The following is a 27,351-nucleotide window of genomic DNA, read 5'->3' as shown; positions in this document are numbered from 1 at the left end:
TAAGGCGGTAAGTAAGGTTGTTTTTTTATTATTTTTTTGAGAAGCCATTACAGTGCAGTTGTTCCTCAAGGCAGCTGGGTCAGGTTTCACTGCTGCCTGCACTCAGCTGGGGGGGCTGCATCCTTCTGTAAGAAATCACAAGAACCGGGGGAGTTGTTAACACCATAGATATGATCAACACCTGCCAAACCAACAAGCTACAAAGCCCACCCACACACACACACACACACACACACGTCAAGAGCTAAACATTCAACAAGCTTCTTAACTTTACAGATATGAACATGATGATGCCATTCACATTGGAGAGATTATGTTAACTATGGGTCAGTGTAGTGCCCTCATGAACATTGTGACACAAACACTGTCCCCGGATAACCTTATTCCACGTCTCTCCCTTATTTTGTTCCTCTCTCCAATATTGCTATCTGCTAAGGAAGGCCATGCCCAAAAAAGGAGTATATAAGTGATTTTTTTGATAGCGCAAGTACAGATCCACACAGCAAATTTTCATCTGCATGGGTACAACAGATTGTATGCACTTTTAAAATATAAAATTTACAAAAGTAGGATGGTTTAGCTCAAATCCAACTTTTCCTTGTGTTCTAGATAGCCCAATTTTATTGCAGTGTCATCAAAATGCAGTGTTGACATTGCTCTTACTGCAGAGCAAGTGTGAATTTAACGTTGGGCAACATCATTCAAATCCATCAACTGCTAAAAACTAACAAAATACCTAAGTAAGCAACAGATGAGCAGTGCACAGAGATACAAGACCCCATTACACTTGGGGAAGGGCGCCCTTCCAGTAGGCATGTCACACTTCTAAACATGATGGCACACTGCAGCCGTTTAAGTTGCTCTCAGCGGCCTGGTGCTATACGACTGTGCACCGTCAGGTCATTTTAGCCACTGTGCAATACACTTGGGCTGTTACTGAACTCTTGAAAATTGTGCTCTGTACCAAGATTTTACATAATATACTAATTTTTGCCAAAGTATTCAAGTAATCGCTCTGCTTCTACTACACACTAAAATGAAGCATTTACTGCATTTATAAACTCAGAAATTAGCCTGCATTTGTGGAAGGAAAGCGTTCAACATGTTGGGTGATTCAAAAATAAAAAAAGGGAGCATTGGACTAGCTTTAACATGATACAGGTACAAATGCAGCGTTCAATCCCAAAAAAACATGCCCACTTGAAAGGTTCCGGTTTGGAGCGCAAGTGAGGATATCAGGCTCAGATAAGAATTTGACTGAAAGGCTGAGGTGTTTGACAAAGTTTATTCATAATGCGAGTAAGTTATTTGGTCTATGTGGACATTATAATGAAAAATAGTCATTCAGTTTCTCAATATACACTGTAATGCCTGAAAACAAGTGCGCATTATCTGCACACCAACTATGTGGCTAATATTAGCTTGCTTATGCATTTTCCGTTTTCCATTTTATCATACGAATATAATTTTATTGTCTAAGGTTAAAGACAAGACTGAACTCCAAGGACGCCTGGCTTAGATCAAGTGTAATCTTTGACATATTCCACCTTTTGATGCAGGATGAAAGTGCTGCTCTGCAAGCATATACACACACACAAGCAAACTTTCAGCAAAACACACCTTAATGAAGTTTGCACCAGTAGTAAAACTGACGAGATGTTTGTTTTCTATCGAAATTACATGCTTTGTTAAATTAGGATTGCAGTAGAACAAAGGCAGCAGTCTTATTCTAAGCTTGACTTCAGCATGCCGTAGTATATATCAGCCTCGATTTAAGTGCTGTACACATGGACTATGTATGTAGGGCAGGGTTAGGGCATACATGGAACGCCATAACCTGGCTCGCACAGTGTACAGACATCTGTGCCGAGTACAGGCTGGAAGTCCAAAGCCAAATTGGGATACACCTCCAAAGGTGTTTGAGAATGACCAAGCTAAGATCCTGTGGGACTTCCAGATACAAACTGACAAAGACCAACCAACCAGACATAGTAGTGGTGGACAAACAGAAGAAGAAGGCTGTAGTGATAGATGTAGCAATCCCAAGCGATAGCAACATCAGGAAGAAGGAACACGAGAAGCTCAAGAAATACCAAGGGCTGAAAGAAGAGCTAGAAAATATGTGGAAGGTGAAGGCACAAGTGGTCCCCATGGTAATAGGGACATTGGAGCTGTGACCCCCAAACTGGGAGAGTGGCTCCAACAGATCCCAGGAACAACATCTGAGATCTCTGTCCAGATAACTAATCTCAACATATAAGGTGGCATCATTTATGTACGTGTATTAGGGGTGCAACGGTTCTCGGTAAAGATTTGAACCGTCCCGTTATCCTCCCACTGTTCGACACGCACGTGGACCACAGTTGCTCTGACCACGCACTTACAATACAGTTCGGTGAAAAAAAAAAAACAATGCATAAAACAGAGTTCAGCTAATGTATGGTTCTGAATATGCCCTACGTGCGTTTCATGTGAGACTGCCGTCCAATCAACTCGTAGTATGTAAATTTGTTGCTATATGACACAGTTCCTTATGTGTTGGTGTGTGTGTGTTGCGGATGCATAACGTTACTGTTCAGCATGGCGAGCAGAGGAGACAAGCTGCTAATAGAGCCGCCACCTGCTTCAAGAAATACCAAGGGCTGAAAGGGCTCTGTCCTTCAAACATGCCCTCTTTTTGAAAGCCACACAAGTAGCCATTTGGCCGATGCACTGATGAGTGCAGTTACAGACTGGAAGTTGGAGAGACCTAACATCACCATTCCAGTCACCACAGATAATGCACAAAACATGGTAAATGCCATAAAAGCAGCAGCTGGATTAGGGCCACAAATTGGATGTTTTGCACACATTCTGAACCTTGCAGCCAAGAAGGCAGTAGCAATTCAACAGATAAGCCGTCTGTTGGGTAAAGTCAGAAAAATTGTAACATTTTTCCATAAAAGCACAACAGCTGCTCATGCCCTGAAAGTCAAGCAGGAGATGCTCATATCTGTTCACAAACTTATACATGACTGCCCAACTAGATGGAATACCATTTATGACATGATTGAGAGATATCTGGAGCAGCAGCCTGACATCTACTCTGCCCTAATGGACAAAAATGTTTAGAAGAATGTCGGTGTTGACATTGCAGTGTTGTCTGACAGTGAACTGAAACTGGCAGAGGAAATGATTAATCTGCTTAAGCCCCTCAAGACAATCACCACCCTCTTAAGCACTGAAACAACTCCATCTCTGTCAATGGTTCTCCCTCTGAAGAGAATGATACTCAAATCCATGGAGCCTGTAGAGGATGAGAGTCTAGCCATAAAGGATGCCAAGGCAGCCATCACTCAGGACTTTGAAAACAGATACACAGATCCTAACCTCCAAGAGTATCTCAACAGGGCATCATTCCTTGATCCGAGATTCAAGTCTCTACCTTATATGAATGCAGCCTTGTAGAGAGAAATCTCTGAACAACAGCAGGTATTTTTATGATTTAAAAATATGACATTTTACTTAAAAATATATACAGTGGTCCCTTGTTAACAGTGGAAGTTACGTTCTAAAAATAACCCGCAATAGGCGAAATCCACGAAGTAGCCAGCTTTATTTTTTATAATTATTATAGATGTTTTAAGGCTGTAAAACCCCTCACTACACTTACACTTTTCTCAGACAGGCATTAACTGTCAGAAAACGGCGCGCGTAGTGCAAGACAAAGACTTTTACTGATATTATAGAGAAGGAGGTGATGTCATACAAGGCAGAAGATTGCATTGAGACAGATGCAGATCCACTTGCATGGTGGAAGTTGCATGAGAGCAAGTATCCTCATGTTGCTAAACTTGCACAACAATACCTTTGTGTCTGTGCAACATCAGTGCCAAGCAAAACAGTGTTCACTGCGGGAGACATTGTTTCTGCAAGCAGATCTCGACTTGCAACTGAAAATGTTAAACTGATTTTCTTGCAAAAAATCGTGAAGATAGTTGAATAGATAGAATATGAAAAAGTGACCCAGTGTTCTTGGTCTGAGCTATTTTATGTTTGTTTTGAAATGCACTTTATGTTGGTACTCTAAAGTAGGCTTCTCTTAAGTTAAAATGTTGGTTTTAGCAGGGATTAAAAACTGCTTAGAATTTTATTTTTGTAAAGAAGCCTGTTGTGACCAAGGGTTTCAGTATTTGTAACCCAATAAACTTTCTTTGAATTTGACAGTAGCTTTTTTTTTTGCCCTAAACACACACATACCGAGCCGTACCGAAAACGTGACCCTAAAACCGTGATACGAACCGAACTGTGAGTAATTTAAACCATCGCACCCCTAATGTGTATTTATCAGAAAAATACTTGCCCTTTAAAATGGTTAGAACAAATTCTGCTAGATTGTTTTGGGAGACAAGAGGCTGCTTGGAGGATTGCCTTCATTCAAAGTTTGAGGCATTTTGGGCCATTGAACAGGAAAGTGTAATACGACCTTTAAATATTTCAAGACCTATCTTTCCCAGGTTCATTTATACAGCTTGGAACAATCCAGAAATTTGCACCCTGCACTTAATTTTGTGTCTGACAAGATGTGGTGTTGCTATTTGCTCATAATCTCTACACCGGAACCTGTCTGGGTGAAAGGCATTATGGGATATGGGAATAGGGGTGAATGGGTTAAACTTCCAAAAATAACCAAAACAAAACAAAAACCCAACAACAACAAACCAAGTGGGTGTTAGTAAATGGGAGGGTGCAGCACGGCGGCAGAGGCAGGGTGTTCATGTGTGGGGTGGGGTGTGGAGAGAGGTGGATGGTGGAAAGAAAAGCTAAAACCAATGATGCAGGTGGGGGTGGAGAATCAGGGTGCGACAGTAATAAGCTGTACCTACCAGGATTAGGGTTATTTTTCTATTGTCACCATTTAAACCTAGTGAGGAAAAATTTAAAGAGCAGCTGACAAAAAATGCCAAAGTGACTGGAGAAAAACATTAATAGGAGAAAAGCAAAACTAGCAGAATACAGAATGTCAAAGATGTCTGTGTTCAGCAAAGAAAAGGCAGAGGTCATACTGGTTTACTGTATCTTGTGTAGTGTCAAACTTACAAGCTGCTTCAGTCCGATAAAATCCCCTAAACCCAAGGCCAGATCACTCAAGCAACACTTAAGCCATAAATGTGCACTGTGAGGATTCCAAATATGATGCACACAAACTGCAATTGCAAACACTGCAGACAAGTGTAGCAACAAACTGTGATGCTATGCTTTTAATACATTATGAATTAAGACACTTGCAAGCACCATTAAGACAAGTGAAATACTTTTACGCTTCACTGCTTTTCTTCTGTGGAACCCGTTTATTCATAACTTTGCAGCTGCATTACCTCCACCAGGAATACAGTGAAGTAAAACCATTGTGTACATGTTCTCATTCAAACTTTGTTGTGCCATGTTTCCTATACAAGTGTCGGTAAAACGAACTAATTGGTGAAGAGTAATGCTGGAAAAAAAAAAGGCTCATGATCTTGTTAAAACCCTGGTGTGCAGAGAGAAAGCGTCTACTGGGGGACCGTTTCTGTCGCTGACTGCAAGTCAAATCAAGATCACAACAAAAAATCTGAAGCAAACCAAAAGCTGGTGTAAAATGAGATGCATTTGACAGTATGTATTCTGATTGTTGAAATGAGACAAGCCCACTTAGGCCAGCCGTTCTCTACCTGCAGCTCAGGACCCCCACAAAGCACCGGATGGTGTACTGCTAAACATTTCACAGTGTAATAATACCAAAACTCACTCCTGAATTATCAAAAGGTTGCGACAGTGCACTGCAGCCATCACGGCCTCCAGTAAGAGATGGAAAGAGCATCCTGAGCCAACAAAGTTGAGAACAGCTGAGCAAGGTCTTTCTCAGGACACCAGACATCTTTAGTAGGAGAGCAATCTCACCTTGGGATCATAGTCAGGGTCGTTCTCCTCATCAGCCTCCTCCTCACCTTCCTGAACACACAGTGCACAGCAACATCAGTCTACTGAACCACAATACAAAACCCACATATTTTTATACTGTGATCAATTATTTCATCCAGAATATTGCCATAATAAGCTTACCTCATCGTCTGCCTCCTCCCCTTCTTCATCATACTGTAAAAACAAACATGATACTTAGCTAGAAAATGTTGAGTCAAGCTCAGCCTGACAATTTTTCTCAAATTAATTCTCTCATATTGAATCCCAACAGTACTAGAATTGAGGAGTTTAAATATAAATATAAAAGTGTCATTCAAGATATATGCAAGAATAAGAGATTTAATCAAGAATGCATGAATGAAACACTTTAAAATTTTCTGTGTATTACTTGTCTGGCGAAGAAGAGAATTACCTATGTAGAGATACTGCTTGCAGCCAATGATGCATGAAATTTTTTTGTATAAGATGATGTTATGGGGTAGGACTGGATAAGTCTGACTTCTTCCTACTCCATTCAAACATGTACTAGGTATAAGCAAACTGATTCTGGATTAGCATTGGTTGGATTTGTGTAATTATGTGTGTGTTGATATCTTTTGTTTCTACGTTTGAAAGAATAAATCTAATAAAAAAAAACTTCCAAGGAAACCTGTAGCTGACAATTATGTTAAGCCAGTTAATGTCCAATAAGTGTACAGTCTACAGTTGGTATGAAAAGTTTTCAGAGCCTTAAATCTACACACAATACTCCACAATGATAAAGTGAAAACAGGTCGAGTGTTCTGAAAATTTGTTAAAAATAAGACTGAAATATTTCAATCACGCAAGAATTCAGACCCTTCACTTAGTAATTGGTTAAAGCACCTTTGGCAGACCGTCTCAAGTCTCCTTGAGAATGAAGCTACAAGCTTGGCATCTTTCTTTTGGAATTTTCTTCAATTCTTCTTGGTAGAATTGTTCAAGGTCAACCAGGTTGGATAGGGAGTGTTGGTGCACAGCCATTTCCAGCCCTCTTCAGTGATGATCTATTGGGTTCAGATCCAGACTCTGGCTGGGACACTCCAGGACTTTCAGTGTGTTCCTGAAGCCACTCCTGTGTTTTCATGGTGGCATGTTTCAGGCTGTCGTCTCGTTGAAATGTTTTTTGTTTTTTTTTTTGGCATCCATCCTTGCCTCTATCTTGACTAATCTCTCAATTCCAGACTCAGAAAATTATCCCCACAGCCTGATGCTGCCACCATCATGTTTTTAGTGATGTATTAGTGAAATTATGTTCAGTGCATGGTTTTCTCCACACACACGCAAAGTCAGGAATCATTTCCAAATATTTTAGTCTTTGTTTCATCAGACCAGAGGACTTTGCATCTCATGGTACGAGTGCCAGGTGCCCTTTGCAAACTCCCAGTGGGCTGTGATGTGCCTTTAAAGTGAGGAATGGCTTCCATTTGGCCACTCTACCATAGAGGCCCGATTGATGGAGTGCCGAGCTGATGGTTGTCATTCTGTAAGCCTCACCCATCTCCAGAAAGGAACTCTGGATCTCATTCACAGTGACTCATGGTTCTTGGTTACTGGTCTGACCAAGGCCCTTCATCCATGATTGCTCCGTTTGGCCTGTCTCGCAGGTCTGAGGACCGTTCTCTCCACGTCATGGCTTTGTTTTTACTCCGACATACAGACCAACTATGAGGCCTTATATAGACAGGTGTGTGCCTTTCCTAATTATATCCAGTGCATCAAATTAGGCACAGTTGGAGTTTAATCAAGCTGTAGAAGCAACTCAAAAACCACTGATAGTAGTAGGATCCACCAGACCTCAATTGCAAGTGTCATAACCAAGGGTTTACCCAAGTGGGATATTTCATTTTTTATTCTTAATAAATTTACAAAACACCCCAAAAGCCTGTTTTCACCATCATTGTGGAGCATTTTGTGTATTTTAGGGGGGAAAAAAAAAATTAAGTGAATCCATTTTAAGATGAGTCTGAAACAAAATGTGGAAAACTTCTGAATACTCTCCAAACTGGTTGGTGATACTCACATCGTCGTCGTCATCCTCTATGGCCTCTCCTGTGAAGTAAAGGACAGCCCGAGGTACGATACGCTCACGGATGAAGTGGCCAATTTCAAAGTCGGCAGCCAGAAGTGCCTCAGAGTCCTCATCCTGAATCAACACAGTTCATCAAAACCACCATCCTTAAAGTTGTGCTACTTTACATTTTTATATAAAGAAACCAGCACTGAGCAGTCCAATTTGATCCAGCACTTCCACCACGTGTGTGTGTTTAGGAGCAGAGTAATAGCTACATTATCATGATCCTTTGTTTAGAGCATGACAGCCTGTGTTTAATGTGAAATTTAGACCTTAGAGTATTTGTATTGCGTTGTCTAGACTTTCAACCTAGCATTTCCAAATATCAAGGAGGAAGAGTTTCCCCAAACAGTCCCCATTCTCAACAATAAACAATAGATTCTCATCAAGGTTTCAGACATTCTTATCTTGCATCGCTGTGTGAAGGATGCAATAAAAAAGGAAAAACGTTTTATTGAAATATATTCTCTGAAAGATTGTAATTATTCTTGTACTTCTAATCAAGTTTAATCACTAAAATCAAAATTAAGAGGTGACAAGTACTTCGCAGACAAATTATTTCCCATATATGGTTTTGGTATTAGTACTGTTGCTATGAAGCACCGGTGGAACATTGACTGAATACAAACATCCTTTAAGTTCCAGTAGATAACACTGAAATGCATAAACAAGTAGAGAAGTACAAGGACTCACCAATTCTCCATTGTCTGGGACTGTAAACAGGAGAATACATGGAAGTCAGTTACAGCTTTTATTTACAGTACAGGTGGCACAAATATCTAATCATTTATCAAATGCAATGTAGGATCACCTCTGTGAGGCTACACCCTTATTCAACAGAGCTGCACCTTCAGTCTTACCCTCTGGTGGGGTGAAGAAGTTGAAGAAGGAGTCATTGGGGACTGTTTTAGTGACTGTCCTGACTGTGCCGCGACCCTTGTGCTTCTGTTTCTTCTTGATTGTTTTCAATGTGACATTCTTGCCCTTTGTCCAGTCAATTGTGCAACTGTGGTAGAGGCAGCAGGGGAACGCAAGGTTAGCATCAAACATCTCAGATTTATGGTAGGACTCAGTGGTGAGCTCACTGGCATGCATGTGAAAATGATTCAGAAAGGTAGAAAACAGAGTTTGACATTAACCATGGCCCACTGGCCTAGGATTTTGGGATATGTGGTGGCAATTTCACTCACTGAGCTTCAAAAGATAATTTTTCCACAACAGATACTGGCACAAAATATCTGGATATTTTTTGGGATTTTGTCAGTAACCATAAGCAGATATTTTTCATCCACCAAAGATATTGATTACACTGTACTAGGTTACTCTTGTTCATAACATATTAATGGTTGCATACTAATGATTAATGGAAACATTTCAATGTTTCCCATACATTGATTTATTTGTGATACTATATATAACTGCAAGTCATTCAACTGATCTGCAAGTGGATAAAGTTAATACCAATTATTAAATTCTGACCCTGGATGTTTGCTCCTTCAGTTCAGGGGAATATTGAAAAATATTTTTGAAGACTCAAAGGACTCATCCTATGCAGATGCAGACAGTGTGGACCCAAAGCATTAGCAACACACAACAGCCCAACCTGTGCAATTAGTGATCCAATTCATTTGTTTCAAATATTTCCAAACTTCAACCACTGCTGCTCAACCAGTAAGAGGGTCAGGAAGAGAGGAGGACAACAGCCAAGTGCAGTAGCAAACCAAAGCAGACGGAGCAAACCGATGCAGAAGCAAAGCAACCTCGTTTTTATTCTTCCAAGAAAAGTGATCCGAGCATTCCCATTACTTAATAAATACTTAAGACATATCCATATTTTGTCTCTTGGCACCGTCTGTTCTCTCATTTTTATCTTTGCTAATGTATTTTTAGGCAGCTATGCTAGCTGAAATTGTGGCGCACTGATCATATACATGTTGCATGCACTCTCAATGTGCACGGACAGAAGTCTAGATTACATAAGGCAGTGAATGTTTAGACTCAAGGCGTGTTTGATTGTTTTTGTAAAGTGACTGACACAATAATTCCAGCTGGCACACTGTTAAAACAGTTAAAATATTATCATAGACTATATATAGCACCCCTCTACCTGTGGCCACAAAAAGTTACTGTGGTCACACATATGTCCCCAGCAGGTGGCCCACCGTGGCCACCAAGTTTTATCAAATCTCTAGTGAGAATGAGACCTCATGGCTCAGACCCCCTGCACTTTGCCAATGCAGCTTTAACATTTCACAAATATCCCAAATCATTTGTGCCGTTTAGTTCAACATTCGAGGAAAGCATTATCTGACCATTTGCTTTGGCAACCATTTCTTGCCAGTTTGCTACCGTTATGTAGGGCCTGTTGAAGTATGGTTTTACTAAGTCTAATCAAACTCCTAACAATTGCTAGAGAAGAACCAGAAACACAAAATGGACTATAAAAACAGGAATGGGAAAAAAAAAAAAAAAAAAAAAGATTAACCTAAAGGATATGTACCATGTTTTCAAAGAACTTATTTCAATTTAAATAATTAAATTGTATTCATTCTGCCCATATACTTTGTCAAAGAAGGCTACAGTTGGAAGTATGTACTGTGGTTGGTAGGTTTTCTACTGTAGACATGACTGATGCTGGGACGGAGCAAAAGGGCAGATATGAGGCACATTCATTCAACTAACACTGTGAGTGTTTATAAGTGGACCTTAAGTTTCCGGTTTAAAAAAAATTTCACATTTTCATACTTTGTCGTTTAATCTACTGAGGTGTCACAGTTAAGGAAGGCTGTGTTAAGTTGGGCTAAATTAACTTTTCTGTCTTGTTTTTGCATATGTTTAGATTTGGAACACCAAAAATGTACTTGGGCCACTAAATTTAGGGAGTCTGTGACTTGAGTCTGTGCTTAGAATTATTGGCATTTATCCCTGGAAAATGTTTGGTACAGGTCACGGTCTCCGTGGTGGCAGCTTATTAAATGAATGAAAAATAAAACACACTACACACTACCAGGACACAAATGAAAGTTAACATTTGAGACAAACACCAACATTAGGTCCTGTACTCACCCTGTGCAGCTCATGATCTCTGGTCCATCAAAAGAGAAGGGGTCATTCTCGTCTGGCTCTGACCTCATCTTGTAGGTTTTTGTCAACACTGTGTTTGTGAAGAAGTCATTGGCCTCAAAGTGGAATTCTAATGTGAAGCTCTGGAGTAGACCAAAGGTGATTATGATTACATACAACTCATTCAATTGAAAAGAATCATTTAAGGTCTGTATGTGCATGTGAGCCTGACTCACCATGGGCTGTCCTGGATCTGAGAATTTTACTTTAATATCTTGCAAATGTTTAAGGATGGGTTCGTCATGTTCCTGAGGGGAGAGGAAGCACCGGAGCATTTGAAGATCATACAGAACACAAGGAGCAAGCATGCTTTTCAGTTTTAATTTATGGCTGGAAATAAACTACCTTTTGTTTTAATCCACCTGCAAAGCCCTGCTTTACACAACAAGACCAGCAGGTGGAGGCAAACCCTGACTTTTCATTGCTGGGTGTGATTACGCCCCGTGACCCATTTCTCTGCCTCGGTGGCAGCCATCTAGATGAACCCACCTGCAGTATGTCACTGAGCAGGTCCACATTTTTGAAAACCGTTAACCAGAACTCAGGGATGCCTTTGGGGTCTTCCTTCTCTTCATCCTTCTTTTCTTCCTCTAACTTGGCTTTCTCCTTCATCTCCTCCTGGTTCAGATAAGACAATTTCTCTTGCTCAACCATTTTCTTTTCACACAGTACACAGTTTAAGAAAAAAAAGTCATGCTCTACACCTACAAAAGGAACACTTAGCAATGAGGATTAGATTAAAGACAAACAGCACAAGCTTGCAGTTACAAGACATTACAATTCCATAAACTCTACTGCTCTGCAATTAAAATTAGTGGTAGTGATAAAACATCTGAATTAGGCTTTTATTATTAGCTTCATGCAGTGTTGCCATGGTGAAAAGTGAGCCTTATTCAGCTCTGGATGAGACAATAAGCTACATGCATCAAATGAGAAAGCAGGTCAAATTTAGCTTTCTGCATTCTGAATTTTCTAAGTGTTCAGTCAGACAGGAGGCATGCAGGTGTATATGTCACCTGTACCTGACTTGCTTACTTACTGTCAGCTCTTCCTCTTCATCTGTTTTCCACTCACTTTCCTCTTCTGTGGGCTCATAAGCTGCTTTCACTATGTCACTTCGCTGTGAACAACAAGAAAACTATTTTACAGGTTTGTGAGTTCTAGTGTGTCTGTCCTGATATGATCACTGTAGGGGCAAGAAATGACAGCCTTGGCCATTCTTGGTAACTTCCTTCCTCTGTGGGTTTGCATGAAACCATAAGCAACTCAAAATGCTGCATTAGGACATCGGAAACATGCAGGTTAATGTTTCAAATAGTCAACACGGGTCAAGTCTAGTCCTCACAACAAAACTGATGTTGGTCAAGGATGAGAGGATGGTCAGCCTCGCTTGATGAGAAAGTGTCTTGTCATGTTTTGATGTTCTAGTCTAGTCTTCCACGCTGAACATCTTTGCCAATATTATACTGAATCACTTGCCCTGGCAAAAATTTCATCTTTAATACAAAATGTCACATTTTCAGACAAATTAGTTTGTGTTATTAAGGGTTAAAACACTAATAGCTCTATAGATGATGTCTTGACAAGGTTTGTTACAACATACCATGTTTCAGTTCCCATGTCTCCAATTTAGAACAAAGGAAATAAGCTCATTTCAGTCGCTGGTGTCACCTTCTTCATTAGAGACCAAAGTTGCAACAGTATGAGATTTTTGCAGCATGATAATTGTCTGAGAAAATATCACTGTATTACACAATTACTAGTATCAGCTACAACAACCCTCAGAATGAAAAAAAAAAAGGTCTTTTTTAGTGCAAGTGACTGTACCAGTTAATTGAGCTGGATTATAAGCACTAGACCTAAATAAACAGAGCTATAAAGATAAAAAAAAGTCTACTTTGTTGACTACTGATTTTGGTATTTTTACTTATAAATTAAACACTATTTCCAGCTAGAATGTTTTCAGTATATGAGATTTGCCGCTTTCCTTAATCCGCTATGACTAAGACTCTGGGGTTTGTAATCTCAACAAAAGAATGGGCTCTGGTAAACTGAAATGAGCATTGTTTTTAACATCTGGGAAAAATCCAGGGTTACAGCCTGAAATAAAGAGCTATAGAATAGTAGAATTTATACTCTGAGTTATAAGCCACAAGATGTTGTGCTCTACAAGAGAAATGATCTGCAATATATCCAAGCACTAAAATGGATGAGTACAACTGCCCGAGTCTGCTTCAAAGACCAAATCATAGGCCCATCTCTGTGTGGGCTGTTTTGACAGGATGTAGAGCTGTACAGATAAACATATCAAGCACATGCTACGTCTATCAACCACATGGACAAACCCACCATTCCTGAAGAGCAGTTCTGAAGCTCAAGTCTGGCCACCGCCATATTGGTACAACTTCACTCTGCCTGCTATGTCTAATCCAATAATTGCCAAAGAGGCTGAGCATGAGTGGAGCCCTCTAGTCAGCCAGTGGGCCAGCCACCTATGGTGCAACTTCCCCATTTGTCACTGAAAGCGGACACACCGTTAATTAAGTGCAACTTTTGGTCTCATAATTTAAATGGCCAAGTTACTTAATAAAAAAAAAAAAAAAAAAAAAAAAAAAAAATCTAAAAAAAGAAAGCTCAGTTCTCATGGAAGGGGCATTTAAAGAGAAATCTTTATTTGTGGCAGGCTTTAAACACATTTATTTCTGCTATAAATTTGGCAATTTAATATGGGAGTCAATGGGGATCGACCCCCCTTTGGAGCAGCCTCAAGTTGCCACTCAAGGAACTGCAGGTTTTGGTACTTCCGCATTTGCTTCATTTCTAAGCACTGGAGACTGCTGCTTGGTTATCAACCCCCACATGCTTCCCCCCCCCAGTTACTCATAATGCAAACACTGTTAGGATAGCTTTGTACACTGATCATGCCCACTAACACCACATCATAGGAGATTCATTAATGAAAGCTGAATTGTGACAATTTTCTTAGTCTATACTTTTAAGGATATCTACATTTAAAAAGTTATTTTCCATCAAAGAAATGCACAGACAGATGAAAAACTAAGGAAAAACCTGAATAAGTGAGTGGCCTCTTCTAGGATGACAGCTTGCCCATCTCTACAAGGTAAGAGGTCACTGAATGGTTTGAGTATGAAAATGATGTGAATCCTATGTCATGGCCTTTACAGTTGCCAGATCTCAACCCAGTTAAACCGTTATGGGAGATGTTTGACAGACGTGTTAGACGATGTCTCCACCACCACCATCATCAAAACACCAAACAAGGGAATATTTTTTGGAAGAATGGTGTTCATCCCTCAAGTAGCATTCAGAGACTTTTAGAATTGATGCCAATTTGCAGTGAAGCTGTTCTGATGGCACATTGTGGACCAACACCTCACAGACATTTTATTGGTTATTCCTTTCATTTATCATCTGTCTGTACTTCCATTTGACAAAGTGATGTGTATAAAAGCAACACAGCTGCAGAAATACAGTACCAGTACTCAATCAGGATGAAGGATGTGTATAAAATGACATACTTTGTCAAAGAGGGGCTGGTATAGGGCTGCATACTTTCTCTCCAGTTCATGTACTTCTTCGTAGAACTTGGCCTCAATGTGGGCACATTTGACCTGCAGGTTCTTCAGGGCGTTAACACGTCTCTTTACAACCTTTGGTAAACTGGAGAATGATAACATGGACAGAAAATGTGAGTACAATCCTGCAACAATCCAAGTAGGCCAGTTTAGTTCAATCTGCTGTTTCACCACAAATTACTACATCACTGCACTTCTGGCCAACCATGCAAAAGTAACCTATAAACTCAAAAGGTAAAAAACAAAAACAGCTGGGCTGCCATTTGTGTTGGGTGTGAGCAGCCCTTTAACACATCTCTGAAAATCATTTTGTTTATTTTTTTTTCCCTTGTTTTGGGGGGTGAAAAAAAAAAAAAAAAAAAAAAAAAAAAAAAAAACACTTGGGAAAATGTCCATAATGGAGAGTAAATATCTCTGAAACTAATCTCCTGAAAGCACTTGGCCCAGAGGATCTCAAGTCACATTGGCCTTCAAAGTACACACTTAACTACAGTCATGCTTTTAAGTATTGGCACCCCTACATTTATCAGATAAAACACCACTTCTCTCAGAAAGTTGTTGCAACCACAAATTCATTGGTATTCTCATGTTTAGTTCTTTTGTTTGCATTAGAACAACACAAAAAGGCAGAGGGAAAAAGAAAGCCGAATTTGATACACAGAACTCCAAAAATAGACTGGACTGAATTATTGATACTTTCAACTTAATATTTGGTAGCACACACTTTGAACAAAATAACTGAATTCTGCCATTTCCTGCAACCATCAGTGAGTTTCTTATACATTTCTACTGGAGTTTTGGACCACTCTTCTTTTGTCAACTGCTCCAAGTCTCTCAGATTTGAAGGGTTCCTTCTCCCAGCTGCTGTTTTGAGATCTCTCCACAGTTGGCACTATGGGATTTGGATCTGAATTCATTGCTGGCCACTCCGAGCATTCTCCAGCACATTGTCTGAAACCATTTCTGGATGTGTTCGAGTATTTTTTGGGTCATTGTCCTGCTGTAAGACCAATGACCTCTGATGGAGACCCAACTTTCTGACACTGGTGGTCCTCAGATGTCAATGCCATACACACAGTCAAGACAACCAGTGCGTGGAGCAGCAAAGGCCTAATTTCTTGTTCATAAAACAGTAGAATGATGTGCTCTACCAAAAAGCTCTGTTTATCTCATCTGTCCACAGAACATTGTCCCAGAAGGATTGTGGTTTCCTCAGGTAAGTTTTGGCAAACTCCGATCTGGTCTTGGTCTCAAGTGCTTCAGTGTTCAAACTGTTGAGTTTGTTGGTGACCACATGCTTGACAAAGATGATCAGAGAGCAGCTTGCTGATGGCTTTGCTAAGAAGAGCAGTGGATGGCAAAGCCCTGCAGCCAAGACACACGACTACATTCACAGAGCATCTAATCTGACTTTACCTCTGCACTTAAGTCACTTTAACAAGCTAGCAATCAAGCTCCAGTAGTAGGATCACTAAGGCTATAAGTAGTATTCACTCCTTCCACATTACAGTGGGTGACTGAGACAGATAAGACACTATGCGAATCCAAATCTCTCTATCGACCTGGAAGACATTCCAATCTGCCATGATGCACGACGTCCCAAAGTTCTTATTTTTGTTGAAGACCAAGGAGACGGGCTGGAGGAACTATAACCCCTGGATACACAAGTATATCCTTCACAGAAATCTGTTAGGGATCCATTTATCAGAAATCTGTGATTTGACACTCCACATGAAGTACCAGGGGAAAGGATGTCTCACGTCAGTTACAGCACATTTCCTCAGTTCCCTTCTCTTCAGTTTCTCCCAGCGCCTTACATGGGTGGGACTAAGATGCAAAGAAAAGGCACTAATGAGGTAAATGTAGATACAATTAGGGAAGCTGGGATTCACCTGCTGTTCCAAACCAAGTACAAGTGTAACAAAATCACTGCCCAAGTATCCATCCACCCAATTTAGTGCAGCAACAATAGCTTAAAATCAACAGCCTCACCAAGAGAATGCAATCACATCCCTGCAACTGCTACAGGTATCAATTGTGATTAAATTCATGATAAAAGCTTCATATGTGTGTCACAACAGTGAATGTGTAAATACTGGCTTTTCACTAATAGCATGTGCCTAAAAATGTGCTACACTGCATAAAAATAAAATAATCTGTAAAGCCAAACAGTGGCTTTTCAAAAAGACTGGAACAGGCACAACACAGCAAGACCCCTCATACTCACCGCCATGTGATCTCCAGGAGAAAAATAAAAGCTTCATCTATTTGCGTTTTGTTTTTGCATTTTACTACAAATTTCAGTGTTTCCGCTATATGCATACATTTCTTTTTTGCAGCAGTGGGTCACCACTGCCTATTAAGCTGATCTATACAAAGCGATGTCTGTGAACCTGCAGGTTTAGATTGATAATAACTGGCCTAAGAGCAGCAGAGCAGTATATACAATATAGCCTGACTGTAATCCCTGTAGGGGCTCGAGTGTTCAGTGCTGAATACTTTAGTGTCTCATTGCCTCTGGAATCAGTAGGTTTCTTTTACTGGAATATTGCTGTTAAACGAGAATGACTGAACTTCAGTTGAACTTCATTTGCATAAACAATTCTACTCAACAAGGTGCAGTCACCACTTAGAAAACTAATTAGCATGCGTGTATACAACTGGACAAGCAAAAACATCCACCTACAATCCAAGTGCGAGTATGTGATTAAACCTGTGAAAGCCCACAGCAACAGCAGTGTGGGGAAAAAAAAAAAAAAAAAAAAAAAAAAAATCTGCACAAGTTACTGAGAAAGTTTTATATTTAAAAAGAAATAATCTTGATTCTGTTCTCTACTGCACTCAATTTGTTTTTGGAAATTGTAAAATACTACAGTTCTGTCCAATATGAAGTTTTTACTAACCAAGAAAAGTAAAAAGACATCAAATGGTAGGTAGTCAACCACTGCTAAATGCATCTCCCCCTGCCTTGGGTGTCCTTAGAGATGTCAAACATCTTAACTATGGTGCAGCTGAGGTAACAAGGAGATGACTCACCTCTCCATGTACCCTGACGGCGAACCGTTCAGACCATCCAGCCTCTCCTGCAGTGCAGCCAGGATCTGTGGATTCTGCATCATCTGAACAGTCAGCTGACGAGCTGAGGACACAAACACATGAACGGTCTGAAGTACAATATGATAGCAGACAGTTATGTTGTGCAGTCACCAACTGCATAAAAACGCAGTGCTGCCAGTGCAGTTTTCTGTCCAATATATCAGAATCAAGTTCGTGGCCACGTATGTTTAAACACAAGAATTTGTCTCCAGCACAGATCTGATTCATTCCGTCAGTCAATTGATGTGTCTTTACCTTTATCTAGAATGCTTATTTCCTTGTACCTTTATTTACATCAGAATGTACTACAGACTGAATTAAGTCTAGTTATTAATGTGCTTTTATAGCCAGTGCTGCATAGAGACAAGAAGTGGCGGTCAGCAACAGAGTGCTTCCTTTTATGAAAACAGACAAGGGACAGATGGTACAAGCCAAATGTCCAATGCTTTGCTTGCACCTATCAAAGCTCAGTCAGATCGCTGCTGGCAGGTGCAAAGATTAAAGAGACTAGAAGTCAATTTTCTGGCACATCATGGGCATTTTGCTTGTAACGTATGACCAGCTAGAATAGACCAGCTGTCCAAGACAATGCATCCAGTCAAACAAGTACACCCATGCTAGTCCGAATTCTTTTAACACAAGCTGTTGTCTGGATGTTTTGATAAAGAATGCTTTTTGAGGTATACACCTACAACATAGCCAACTTTTCCTCAACCCCTTTGCCCACCAGCGTTTTCCCTGGATTACCATCTACTTCCAGACCTTGATCAAGCATTATATAATGGCTCTTACCGGTATACCCCACCTAAAATCCATCATTCAGCTATCAAACCCTTGTGACTGTAGGTCTGAAAGGTAGTTGAAAAAGTTTGCTATTTGTTCTTTCAAATATTAGAGGCTGTAAATATTGCAAGTTCCAATTACAATAGATTAAACATTGATTGCACCTTTATAGAAGCTTAGCATTTGTTGGTTGAAATATCACTATGTGCATCCACACAAGCCAGCTGCATCACAACTTTGTACTTTGAGAGCTAAAACAGCCTTTTTCAAACATTCCTGTAATAGAAATAAGATCCAAAACTTGTCTTAATGTGGAGTGGTAGTGTAGAAGCTTTCTGTTAACCAGACTCATTGAACAACAGGGCAAAGATGTTAGCTTCTAAATGTTTTTTAATAGGACTGACCTCTCTAACCAGGAAGATATTTTCAAATATTTGCTTGATCAGTAAGTTGCTTTCTCATTTATTGTAATTTCCTAAGGACAAACATCTGTAGAGCTGGGCAGAGCGTGGTGCAGCATAGCAAACTGTAGTAGAGCACAGAGAGAGTGTGGGAGTGCTGGGCAGAGCAGAATGGATTGATTTGGAATATCATGCTAGTGCTGCCATAATCTGCATACTGTAGCTTTAAGGGTTTGATACCTGTGCCCTCACCAGTGTTGGTGCCAAGTTGCAACTATTTACTGATGTGTTTGTAGCTGCAGCTCTTGTGCACTGCCATTTTGAAAAGGAAGAGCAAACGGTAAATAAAGGTTGAGGATGGGAGCTGCTCTATAATAAACACTATGGTGACAGCAGAGTTTCACCTTTTGTTTAGAAACTGTTCACTTTCACAAGTCTGCAGAGCTGTCATTTGTGGGGGGCCCTCAGAGTTTGTTTGTAGTGTCTCACAGCAGCCTTAATGTGAGATTTCTTGATGAGAGCTTGCACTGCACTTCAACACTAGGAAGCTGCAACTGTGCATTACTCATGCTTCTCCAATATCCAATCAGCTTCCAGACATCATTTACAGCTTTCCCGAGAGTGTGGTAGGCATGAAACATCAGTCGTAGGCAGTTAGAATGAGCAGCCTTATGTCTGGCTTTCAAAAAGACTTTTCTTCTGGCTATAAATAGAAACAACCAAACAGCCATCTACATCTACCTACAAAGGAGACAGGAGTAGGCTAATATATGAGAAGTCAACAGAATCATTACTTGAGCAACAAAGCATGCATAAACAGCATACAAATCCCAAAATAGATTAGTGCTCTCAGCTACAACACAAAAGCAAGTCATCCCAATAATTGCTCAGTTTAAAAAGCAGAAGTGTAAAGAGTTCTGACTGTTATTCTGCTGCTGAAGGACCAAGCTTAACACTTATCTGCTAAATTATGCATCTGACTTTGCAAACTTTGAAGTAGAAATCAATGCGATCTGAGTTTTTCATGCCATGGGAAAATGTGTTAACCACCTAGCCAAATTTGAATAACAAAAAACTAATTTCAAAATAATAAAAAAATGATATTCTCTACTTTGAAACCGCAGGGGTGTGTCGGGTGAAGGCACTAAACCACTATATCACGGAAAGGTGCCGCCTGTTCTTGTGAACGTTAACGTAAACTACATTTCCGGACATTTGCCCTTTTTACACTTTTTTTTTTTTTAACCAAATACTGTGTGTGTGTGCGTGTGTGTGTGCGCGTGTCATCACTGTTCTCTCACTTTTCTTTTCTGAACATCCAAGAGGCATCTATTCCATTCATTTGAAAGAAAGGGAGAGAGCTCCCACTGTGCACCCATGGCTACATAAACATGGTGGATGGGGGAGATTCTGTGACAAGATGTTTGGGGTGGGGGAAGAGCATGTGTCGGCAAAATACTTCTTTTTACTGTTCTTTAAATCATGTTCTACCTCTAAAAATTTTGCTTGAGTCACAAAATGCTAAACAGTGCAGGTGCATCTTGAAATGTTTTAACTAATCAATGTGTAATAGATGTCACTTAAGTTCTACTTTGAGTAGAAGTTATCATAAAAGACAATACGCAAGCATTGTAAAAGGTTTCACCCCAAACTCAACTGACTGGCTTGTCACCTGTAGGATTTCATACAAGCCTCTTTAGACCTTACAACTGTGAATGAACTATGCATGAGCTTCTAACTTCTAACTGAAGCTGTGCGAGACCTTCTGTGCTCCTTTGACAATCACCACAGTGCACGAGAGGGTGACATCTGGCAAAGGCACGCATTGACCAATCACATAGGAAGGACAATCGGAAAGAAGACTTTTGTTTACCTTGTCAGCAAGAGCATTCACTGCTATTCACTGTTGAATTTGGGCCACAATTAACACACTATGCATTTTCATTAGTACTGGATGTTAAACTGCTTTTTTTTTTTATCCATCAATGCAGACACACTGGTGATAGTAGAATTGGTGCCAAGGTAGAGTAGGATACATTAGCAGCAGGGCTAACCAAAACTACATACTCATGCAGACAACACCCCCCTGCAACCCCTCACCCCCTGACCAACACAGCTTTGTGTGTTAACACAGCAGGGAGTTTTTTTCTGGACTAATGTGAATGCACCGTCCCTTTGCCATCGCACTCCCATCATACCGGCTGCTGCTCTGGTTCTGTTATGTACTGATATTGTGAGTTTTTGCCTCAACAAAGAATATCATCACATTTCAATATCAAAAGATCTCATGTCAAAAAAGCCTTGGTCTCAACCTGTTCGGAGTACTGAGAGTTGAAAATTGTGCATGTCCAAATTACCACGAGCACTCATGGCAATTCGAACACATCTCTTTGTAGTTTTATTTTTCTCTCAAATTATTGGTCAAAAATTCAAACTTATTTTGGCTCCTAAGAACCTCCCCCAGAGATGAAGCCAGCAATCATGCCTTTGTGTGCATCTATTACCGCAGCAAAGTGAATTTTCTGCAGCAGGTAGCAGCGAGTCTATGCCATTACATCAATCCTTGTTCTGTTCCTGGATATATTAAGGGAAAAAAATATATATATTCACTGTTCTGTTCTCACATCCATGGAAGATGGATTTGTGGGACTAAGGCATAACTAGCCAGCAAGCAACATGTAGGCTTTAGTATATGCAGTAAATCACAATCGAATGGAAGGAGCAGTGTTAACACACCAGGGCTCTACAGTGCGAGCATTTCACTCCCATATGAGAGTATTTGGATGTATGAGGCGTGACTGACTCGAGTTCTCAGTCTATAAACAGACCAGGAGCATTTTATCAGTCCTTGAAGACACCAGTGAGTGAGACCAATAGATCAAAAATATGGTTTTGGTGTTGATGCCGTGTCTTCTCTCTGTGTTGATGTCCGACTACAGGCAGTGCTCAGTTACTTCACACGTGGAGCAGAGAGCAGCTGAGATGCTACGGTGCAGAGAGGGGCCAGGTAGAGTGAAACATATTATTCAAGTTTACAACACCTATGCTCATTACTGTATGTGCAATAAAACCATTCCAAGTAAAAAGCTAGTAGGAGGAATTTTTCAACTCACCTGCTAAACAAGCATAAACAAAGAGAAGCAATCATTTCAGCTTTGCCCGTGATCTGTCACCAACTGCAAGTATGTGTTAACCATAGCGAACTAGTGGAGCAGATGCACAGTCTACTGTGGCCTCATCCCTACCACATCTATCTCTGTCCACTAGCTATGGACAGCTCACGTTCCAACATTCATATGTTCCTACCTTTGTCATCATTTAACACCGAGGCAGCAGCATTGCCATTTCTTGAAAAAGTATGCAACAATGCCCCTAAATTTTCCACCTGTGCTCCAAAATTTGTTCAATTTTGTCTTGAGTAACCCTAAAAATAAGTGCAAGCATGGAACCCTGTGCGCTCCAGTTTTTATAACTTTATAGTGTTAGGGAAGAGTTATGTTAAGGATGGCTCTAGTGCACCGTAAAGCCATGATTTCTGCCCCAGAGAAGTCCCAAATTGGCAACTGCACCATGTGGTATTTTCCACAGACAAGCCTACCTTTGCTGTTTTCATCTTCTCCTGCCTCCTCCTCTTCCACGTCCTCCACATCCTCCATATCTGCTGGGTCCATCTCAGCCTGGTCTTTGCTGCTCGGGGAGATATAGAAGGAAAGGTCACCAAAACAGACACTTCAACCTGTCTGAGTACAAAGGTTTAACACATGCCACCAAACTACTAATGGTATGTTTAGGCTGAGGCTGCCAGCAACTCCGGCCACCCATCAGCTGCCATGGTGAGACACCAATACTGAACTCCCTCTTTAAAGACTAAAAACATAACTGATCAGTGAAACTGACAAATTAAGCTGGGAAAACCATATTCTGGAAAAAGTCAGATATTCACACCTTCCATGATGAACATGAGAATGGCAGATTATGTAAAGTTTAAGCAACAGCTGCAACCCTACTCAAGTGCCTTGGTGAAAGTCGTATGATGGTCAAAGAGAAGGATGGAAATTATATGCTGTTAAAACTAGTGCATGCAGTATAGCTCTAAAACGCCAGCAAAACTAGCTTTTTTTCCCCCCTTGATGATGTGCAAAGCACTGAAACATGATAACCAGCTTTGAGATGCAGTGCATGGTACAAAGGCACAGGGTTTCATAGTACTGTCAGTCTGTGGCACAAGGTGAAAAATCTGTGGCTAACAGTCAAGGAGTGTGTGTGCGCATATGAGAGAGAGAGAGAGAGAGAGAGAGAGAGAGAGAGCATTGATCGGTGTTGGATGACAGCCACCGAGTGTCACTCCTTATGGACTGACATTAAAGGTGCATTGCTCAAATGTTGAGGCATCTCGTATGCATTACAATTTAACCTGAACCTGGGTGTGGCAACCCAGACAGCCCTATCTTTTAGGGGTTCAATGCACTGAATCATGCATTGAATTTATGATTCAATGATTATGATATAGTGTATACAATCATGACAATTTAAATGTCAATGATGTATGACTAGCTGTGGAGTAATTTATCCCCCCTTTCTAGCACTGGTTTGATTATGTAAAGAACCACCAGATATACTTGCGTTCTGTTAGGCTATTTAGAAAAAATAGAAGTAGAATGGAAACAGAAGTCACTGGTGTATGGAGAACACAAAGTATATACAAGACGTCATACATTTTGTGGCTATTTGTATCATGATAAACTGAATTGATACACTGTCCCATACCTACTAGTTTTAGTAAACAACTGATTCCACAAGAGCTGTGGCCTCTGTGGGTTTACTCGTGTCGTACATCTACTCCCATCCCAATCAGTGTGTTCCTTTCAAATGCCAAAGACCCACTTCAGGCAACACAGATACAAGACCAGATTAGAGGGAAGAGAAAAGGTTTAGAGGCCAACTGTTTACAGTAGTCAATACCAGAAAGACGTACTTACTTGTCGATGTCTGCCATCTTAGCTGAGTCTCAAGTGATGCTAGAATAATGAGAAAATAATAGCTTCAAAAGGGTGACATTAAAGTAAGCAATACATGATGAATGAGTTTTAAAACACTGCGGTAGGGATGCACCTATCCCCATAAGAGTATTGGCCCAATACCACCCTCAAGTACTGTGCTCATAATACCCCAAATACTACATACCAATACCAGTTAAAACCAACATTACACAAACCTAACAAGAAGTTTCAGCAGTTTGGGGATATTTTAGATAAATGACAACAAAACTAAAACCGAATGCAAGTTCCGTTTCTCTGATGTGGTCCTCCCTCCATCTCACACAGACTCAAGTCTCGCTATACACAGACATCCTCACTCAACATCTACAATAAAACGAACTGTAATGGAGAGAGTAATTAATCAAAAACACCTGTTGAAAAAACAAAAACTTGCAGAAATGTGATGTCTTGACTCTACTCAAAATGCCTGGTCCCGTCCATTCTGCTAAAACCACCAAGGCGCTCATTATGCTAGATTGAGTACCCCCAGCACCACAGCCCCACTTTTGGGTGATGAATACAGTCTGTGTTGACTATGATGTAGCTTTCATTACATCCCATTTCTAAACTGTGCTGCTTTCTGTCACATTTCAATGTGGTAATACACTTTAAAGCTTTCACTTTTCAGTCAACAATAGCCCAAATGCATACATGCACAAGCATGACAAATTATGTGCCCCATAATACACTATGCAAAGATGACACCCTCCACCACAAGCATCTTGTATTTTATATTGCAACAAACTATTAATGGTTAAGTATTTTAGAAAGCTGTTAGCAGCAGTACACACTTGTCAAGGATTCCATTGTTGCAAATGTGATGGCAGGGTTTTTCAAGCTGGAGTCAATACTTGCTTTTTAAAGGGGACAAAAGAGTTGCAGGTAGATAAATTGTTCCACTTGTAGACCAAACTCCAGCATTTCCAGATGCAGCTGATGCTTGTGGTGTTGAGAACATTTGTTACGTGCTTAATTGTATCTGGGGTTTTTTTTTTTGCCATGAAAATTAATCAGACACCATCTCCCAATGCAAGAGTTTAGTCTTGCAAATGGACAGTAGGAACATGTCCCTATCAATATTTTGGGAGGATAGAAATGTTCCTACCAATATTTGAGCAAACCTGTGCAAGTTATCATTGGAATGAAGTCATATTAGATCATTCCAATGTTCCTGACCGACTGAAAATGAGGTGGCCATCAAAAGCTCACATTACATGCAAATGTCATATTTGCTCCCAGACACAGAGGTGGTGGTAGCTGTCAGTGTGCTGACAATGGTACATCATAGTGGCTGACTTTAGTAATGTTGGAAAGACACTTAGATTTGAAGTTTCCAGATCAGTAAGTCATAAGTAAAACATTGCTAAAATAGAAAGGACGCCTCTTGTTTTGTAGTAATGTAGACAACAAGCTACAAGCTCATTTTCCCTCAAAACAAGCCATCCTCTCCTCCAGACAAATAACACTGGTCTCAAGGTGCAGCCGGCTGTGAGACCAGTGCGCAAGGACAGGCTACAAAGTGCAACACTGAAAAGGGATAAGCCTACTACAAAAATATATTTATTAGCTTTTCCTCTTACCCAGTGTAGCATTACCAAAATTATTTTACACATCAATGGCCATCTGCTGGTTATACTGCAACCCATGGTTAGGAATTTTTTTTTTTTCATAATTAAGGGGAATTTTTATTCAGACAAATATTCAGTAACTCTACTGGTAGGCAGTAGTGTCACCAAAATCATTCATCACCATGGATAGGCTAGAAACCCCATGAAAATGAATTATTTTGTATGTAGGAATCAGCAGTAGGCAAGGGAAGCAGCGCAGGCTGATGAGGGAACAGGTGCAGCTTCAATGTTTCAGGTGAGGCTGTAATTAGGGTCGGGGTGGTGTTGCAGGATAGGTTTTAAGGGGTGGGGGGTATTACATTGTTGAGACCAAACCCATGCCCTTGTCCCTTTAAAAAAAAAAAAGTTTGATTTCTCCAACTGATGGTTCACTGTCTGACCTATCTGACAATATTTGGTAATATTACAAGTTAAGATCGGTTTAAAAGCAACTGCCAACATCTACAGACATAACTTTTGAATCACCCCCAAAAAGCCAGTGATTAAAAACTAGCCACTAGACACCAGAAAGGGTAGAACTGATCTACGTCTGTAACGCTGGTGAAGCAGACGGACCAAACAACGTTTCCTTTTTGGGACAAACCTTTTCCCCAAATCCTGACCAGCGGCCACGTGTTGCGTGCTCGTCTAGCAAACCATCAATGACTTACTAAAAGCGCTCGGTGGTCGGCCGCCCGCTCACTCTGAAAGCTAAATGTTCAACTTAATTTGGGTTTAGCATACCAGGAAACCGGTCGAGACGTTTACCTGGCAACGTTAAACAACAAATGTCCTCTCGCTTTCTCCACAATCAAGCCGACCATTGGCTAGTAAACAAGCTAACTTTAGCTTGCCCACCAGGTCTTATCAATACATTGCCTCGATGTGCTCGGCTAGTTTAGCTAGCTTATGTGTTGCTAGCTTGGTGCGCACTACTTGGGCTGAGCAAGTGGGAGGAACAGCGTCGAAAAACACCGTGCTGTAGCTAAAAAAAAAAAAATATGGGCCAGTTAGGAAGTGGTGCCAACGCTCCGGTGCCATGTGTTAACTAATTAGCTTTCGAAATGTTACATTACCGAGTCACAAGTTAAACCAACCTCTGCGTGCTGTAACGTTATCCCTAATGTCTAGAGTCCCATCCCCAGCTTCCGCCCGGATTAACATCCTCCAAAAAATAAGGTCAAGTCCAAAAATACAAGATACGAGACACGTGTCAACAAATATCGAAAAACGCCGACAATTAGTTATATGAAATATCCGACATTGTTGTTTTTATCAGTGCAACAATAGTAAGAAGAATCCAAGAAAAACGGACATAAGCTACATGATAACTGTTGATTTGTTATGTTTTTAATCGCGTGTAACGTTAACGCACATCATGGTGGAGCTAATCTCAATGGCTGCTGCCGCTGTCCGACTTGATTAGCAGCATTAGCAGAACAGAGCCGTCTCCGTTTGTTAAGGCCACAGAATTGGAATTGAAGTTCTGAAACGAAGCATAAGTTTAGGGCGGTAGCGCCGAAGCCATTTCCAAGCCCTGTCCCTTACCTTCGCTCTCTGGTCAGAGGCTGGAATGGTTAGGCGTCGCTGCGCAGTTAAGTGGTCCAAGGAAGAAAGAGACTCCGCTCCGATGGCGGTAAAAGGGAGAGAGATCCCGCCGCCTGCGCTCATATA

General features: G+C 40.6%; 1 protein-coding gene across 3 annotated transcripts; it reads right to left on the bottom strand.

Annotated features, from left to right (window-relative positions):
* nap1l1 (nucleosome assembly protein 1-like 1) lies at positions 1 to 27,351 on the bottom strand. 3 transcript variants are annotated; one of them, XM_020601330.1, is made up of 16 exons: positions 27,226 to 27,351; positions 24,011 to 24,049; positions 22,630 to 22,718; positions 17,788 to 17,890; positions 14,695 to 14,836; positions 12,195 to 12,275; positions 11,645 to 11,773; positions 11,332 to 11,403; positions 11,099 to 11,238; positions 8,881 to 9,038; positions 8,726 to 8,745; positions 7,982 to 8,104; positions 6,082 to 6,114; positions 5,920 to 5,970; positions 4,866 to 4,903; positions 1 to 125 (listed from the first exon to the last, which is right to left on the bottom strand). In XM_020601330.1, exons 2-15 carry the CDS (start codon positions 24,025 to 24,027, stop codon positions 4,898 to 4,900), a joined length of 1,164 nt encoding a protein of 387 aa, XP_020456986.1. In that variant the 5' UTR covers positions 24,028 to 24,049; positions 27,226 to 27,351; the 3' UTR covers positions 1 to 125; positions 4,866 to 4,897. The 3 variants fall into 3 exon arrangements, with proteins under 3 accessions (XP_020456986.1, XP_020456984.1, XP_020456985.1); XM_020601328.1 differs by lacking the exon at positions 4,866 to 4,903; XM_020601329.1 differs by lacking the exon at positions 4,866 to 4,903 and having other exon boundaries at positions 8,893 to 9,038; positions 27,226 to 27,350.

This window comes from Monopterus albus, unplaced genomic scaffold (assembly GCF_001952655.1).
Source record: "Monopterus albus unplaced genomic scaffold, M_albus_1.0 scaffold51.1, whole genome shotgun sequence".
NCBI lineage: Eukaryota > Metazoa > Chordata > Actinopteri > Synbranchiformes > Synbranchidae > Monopterus > Monopterus albus.
The sequence above is the reverse complement of the archived record's forward strand: the minus strand, read 5'-3'. Positions and strand labels throughout refer to the sequence as shown.

Bases quoted from the DNA above. Each gene is read 5' to 3' on its own strand.
- nap1l1 (XM_020601328.1), bottom strand. The intron at 8,746-8,880 runs GTGCAGCTCTGT...TCCTGTTTACAG, and splicing joins ACCAGAGGGTAAGACTGAAG to TCCCAGACAATGGAGAATTG. The intron at 8,105-8,725 runs GTGAGTCCTTGT...GTGTTGATTCAG, and splicing joins TCCCAGACAATGGAGAATTG to GATGAGGACTCTGAGGCACT.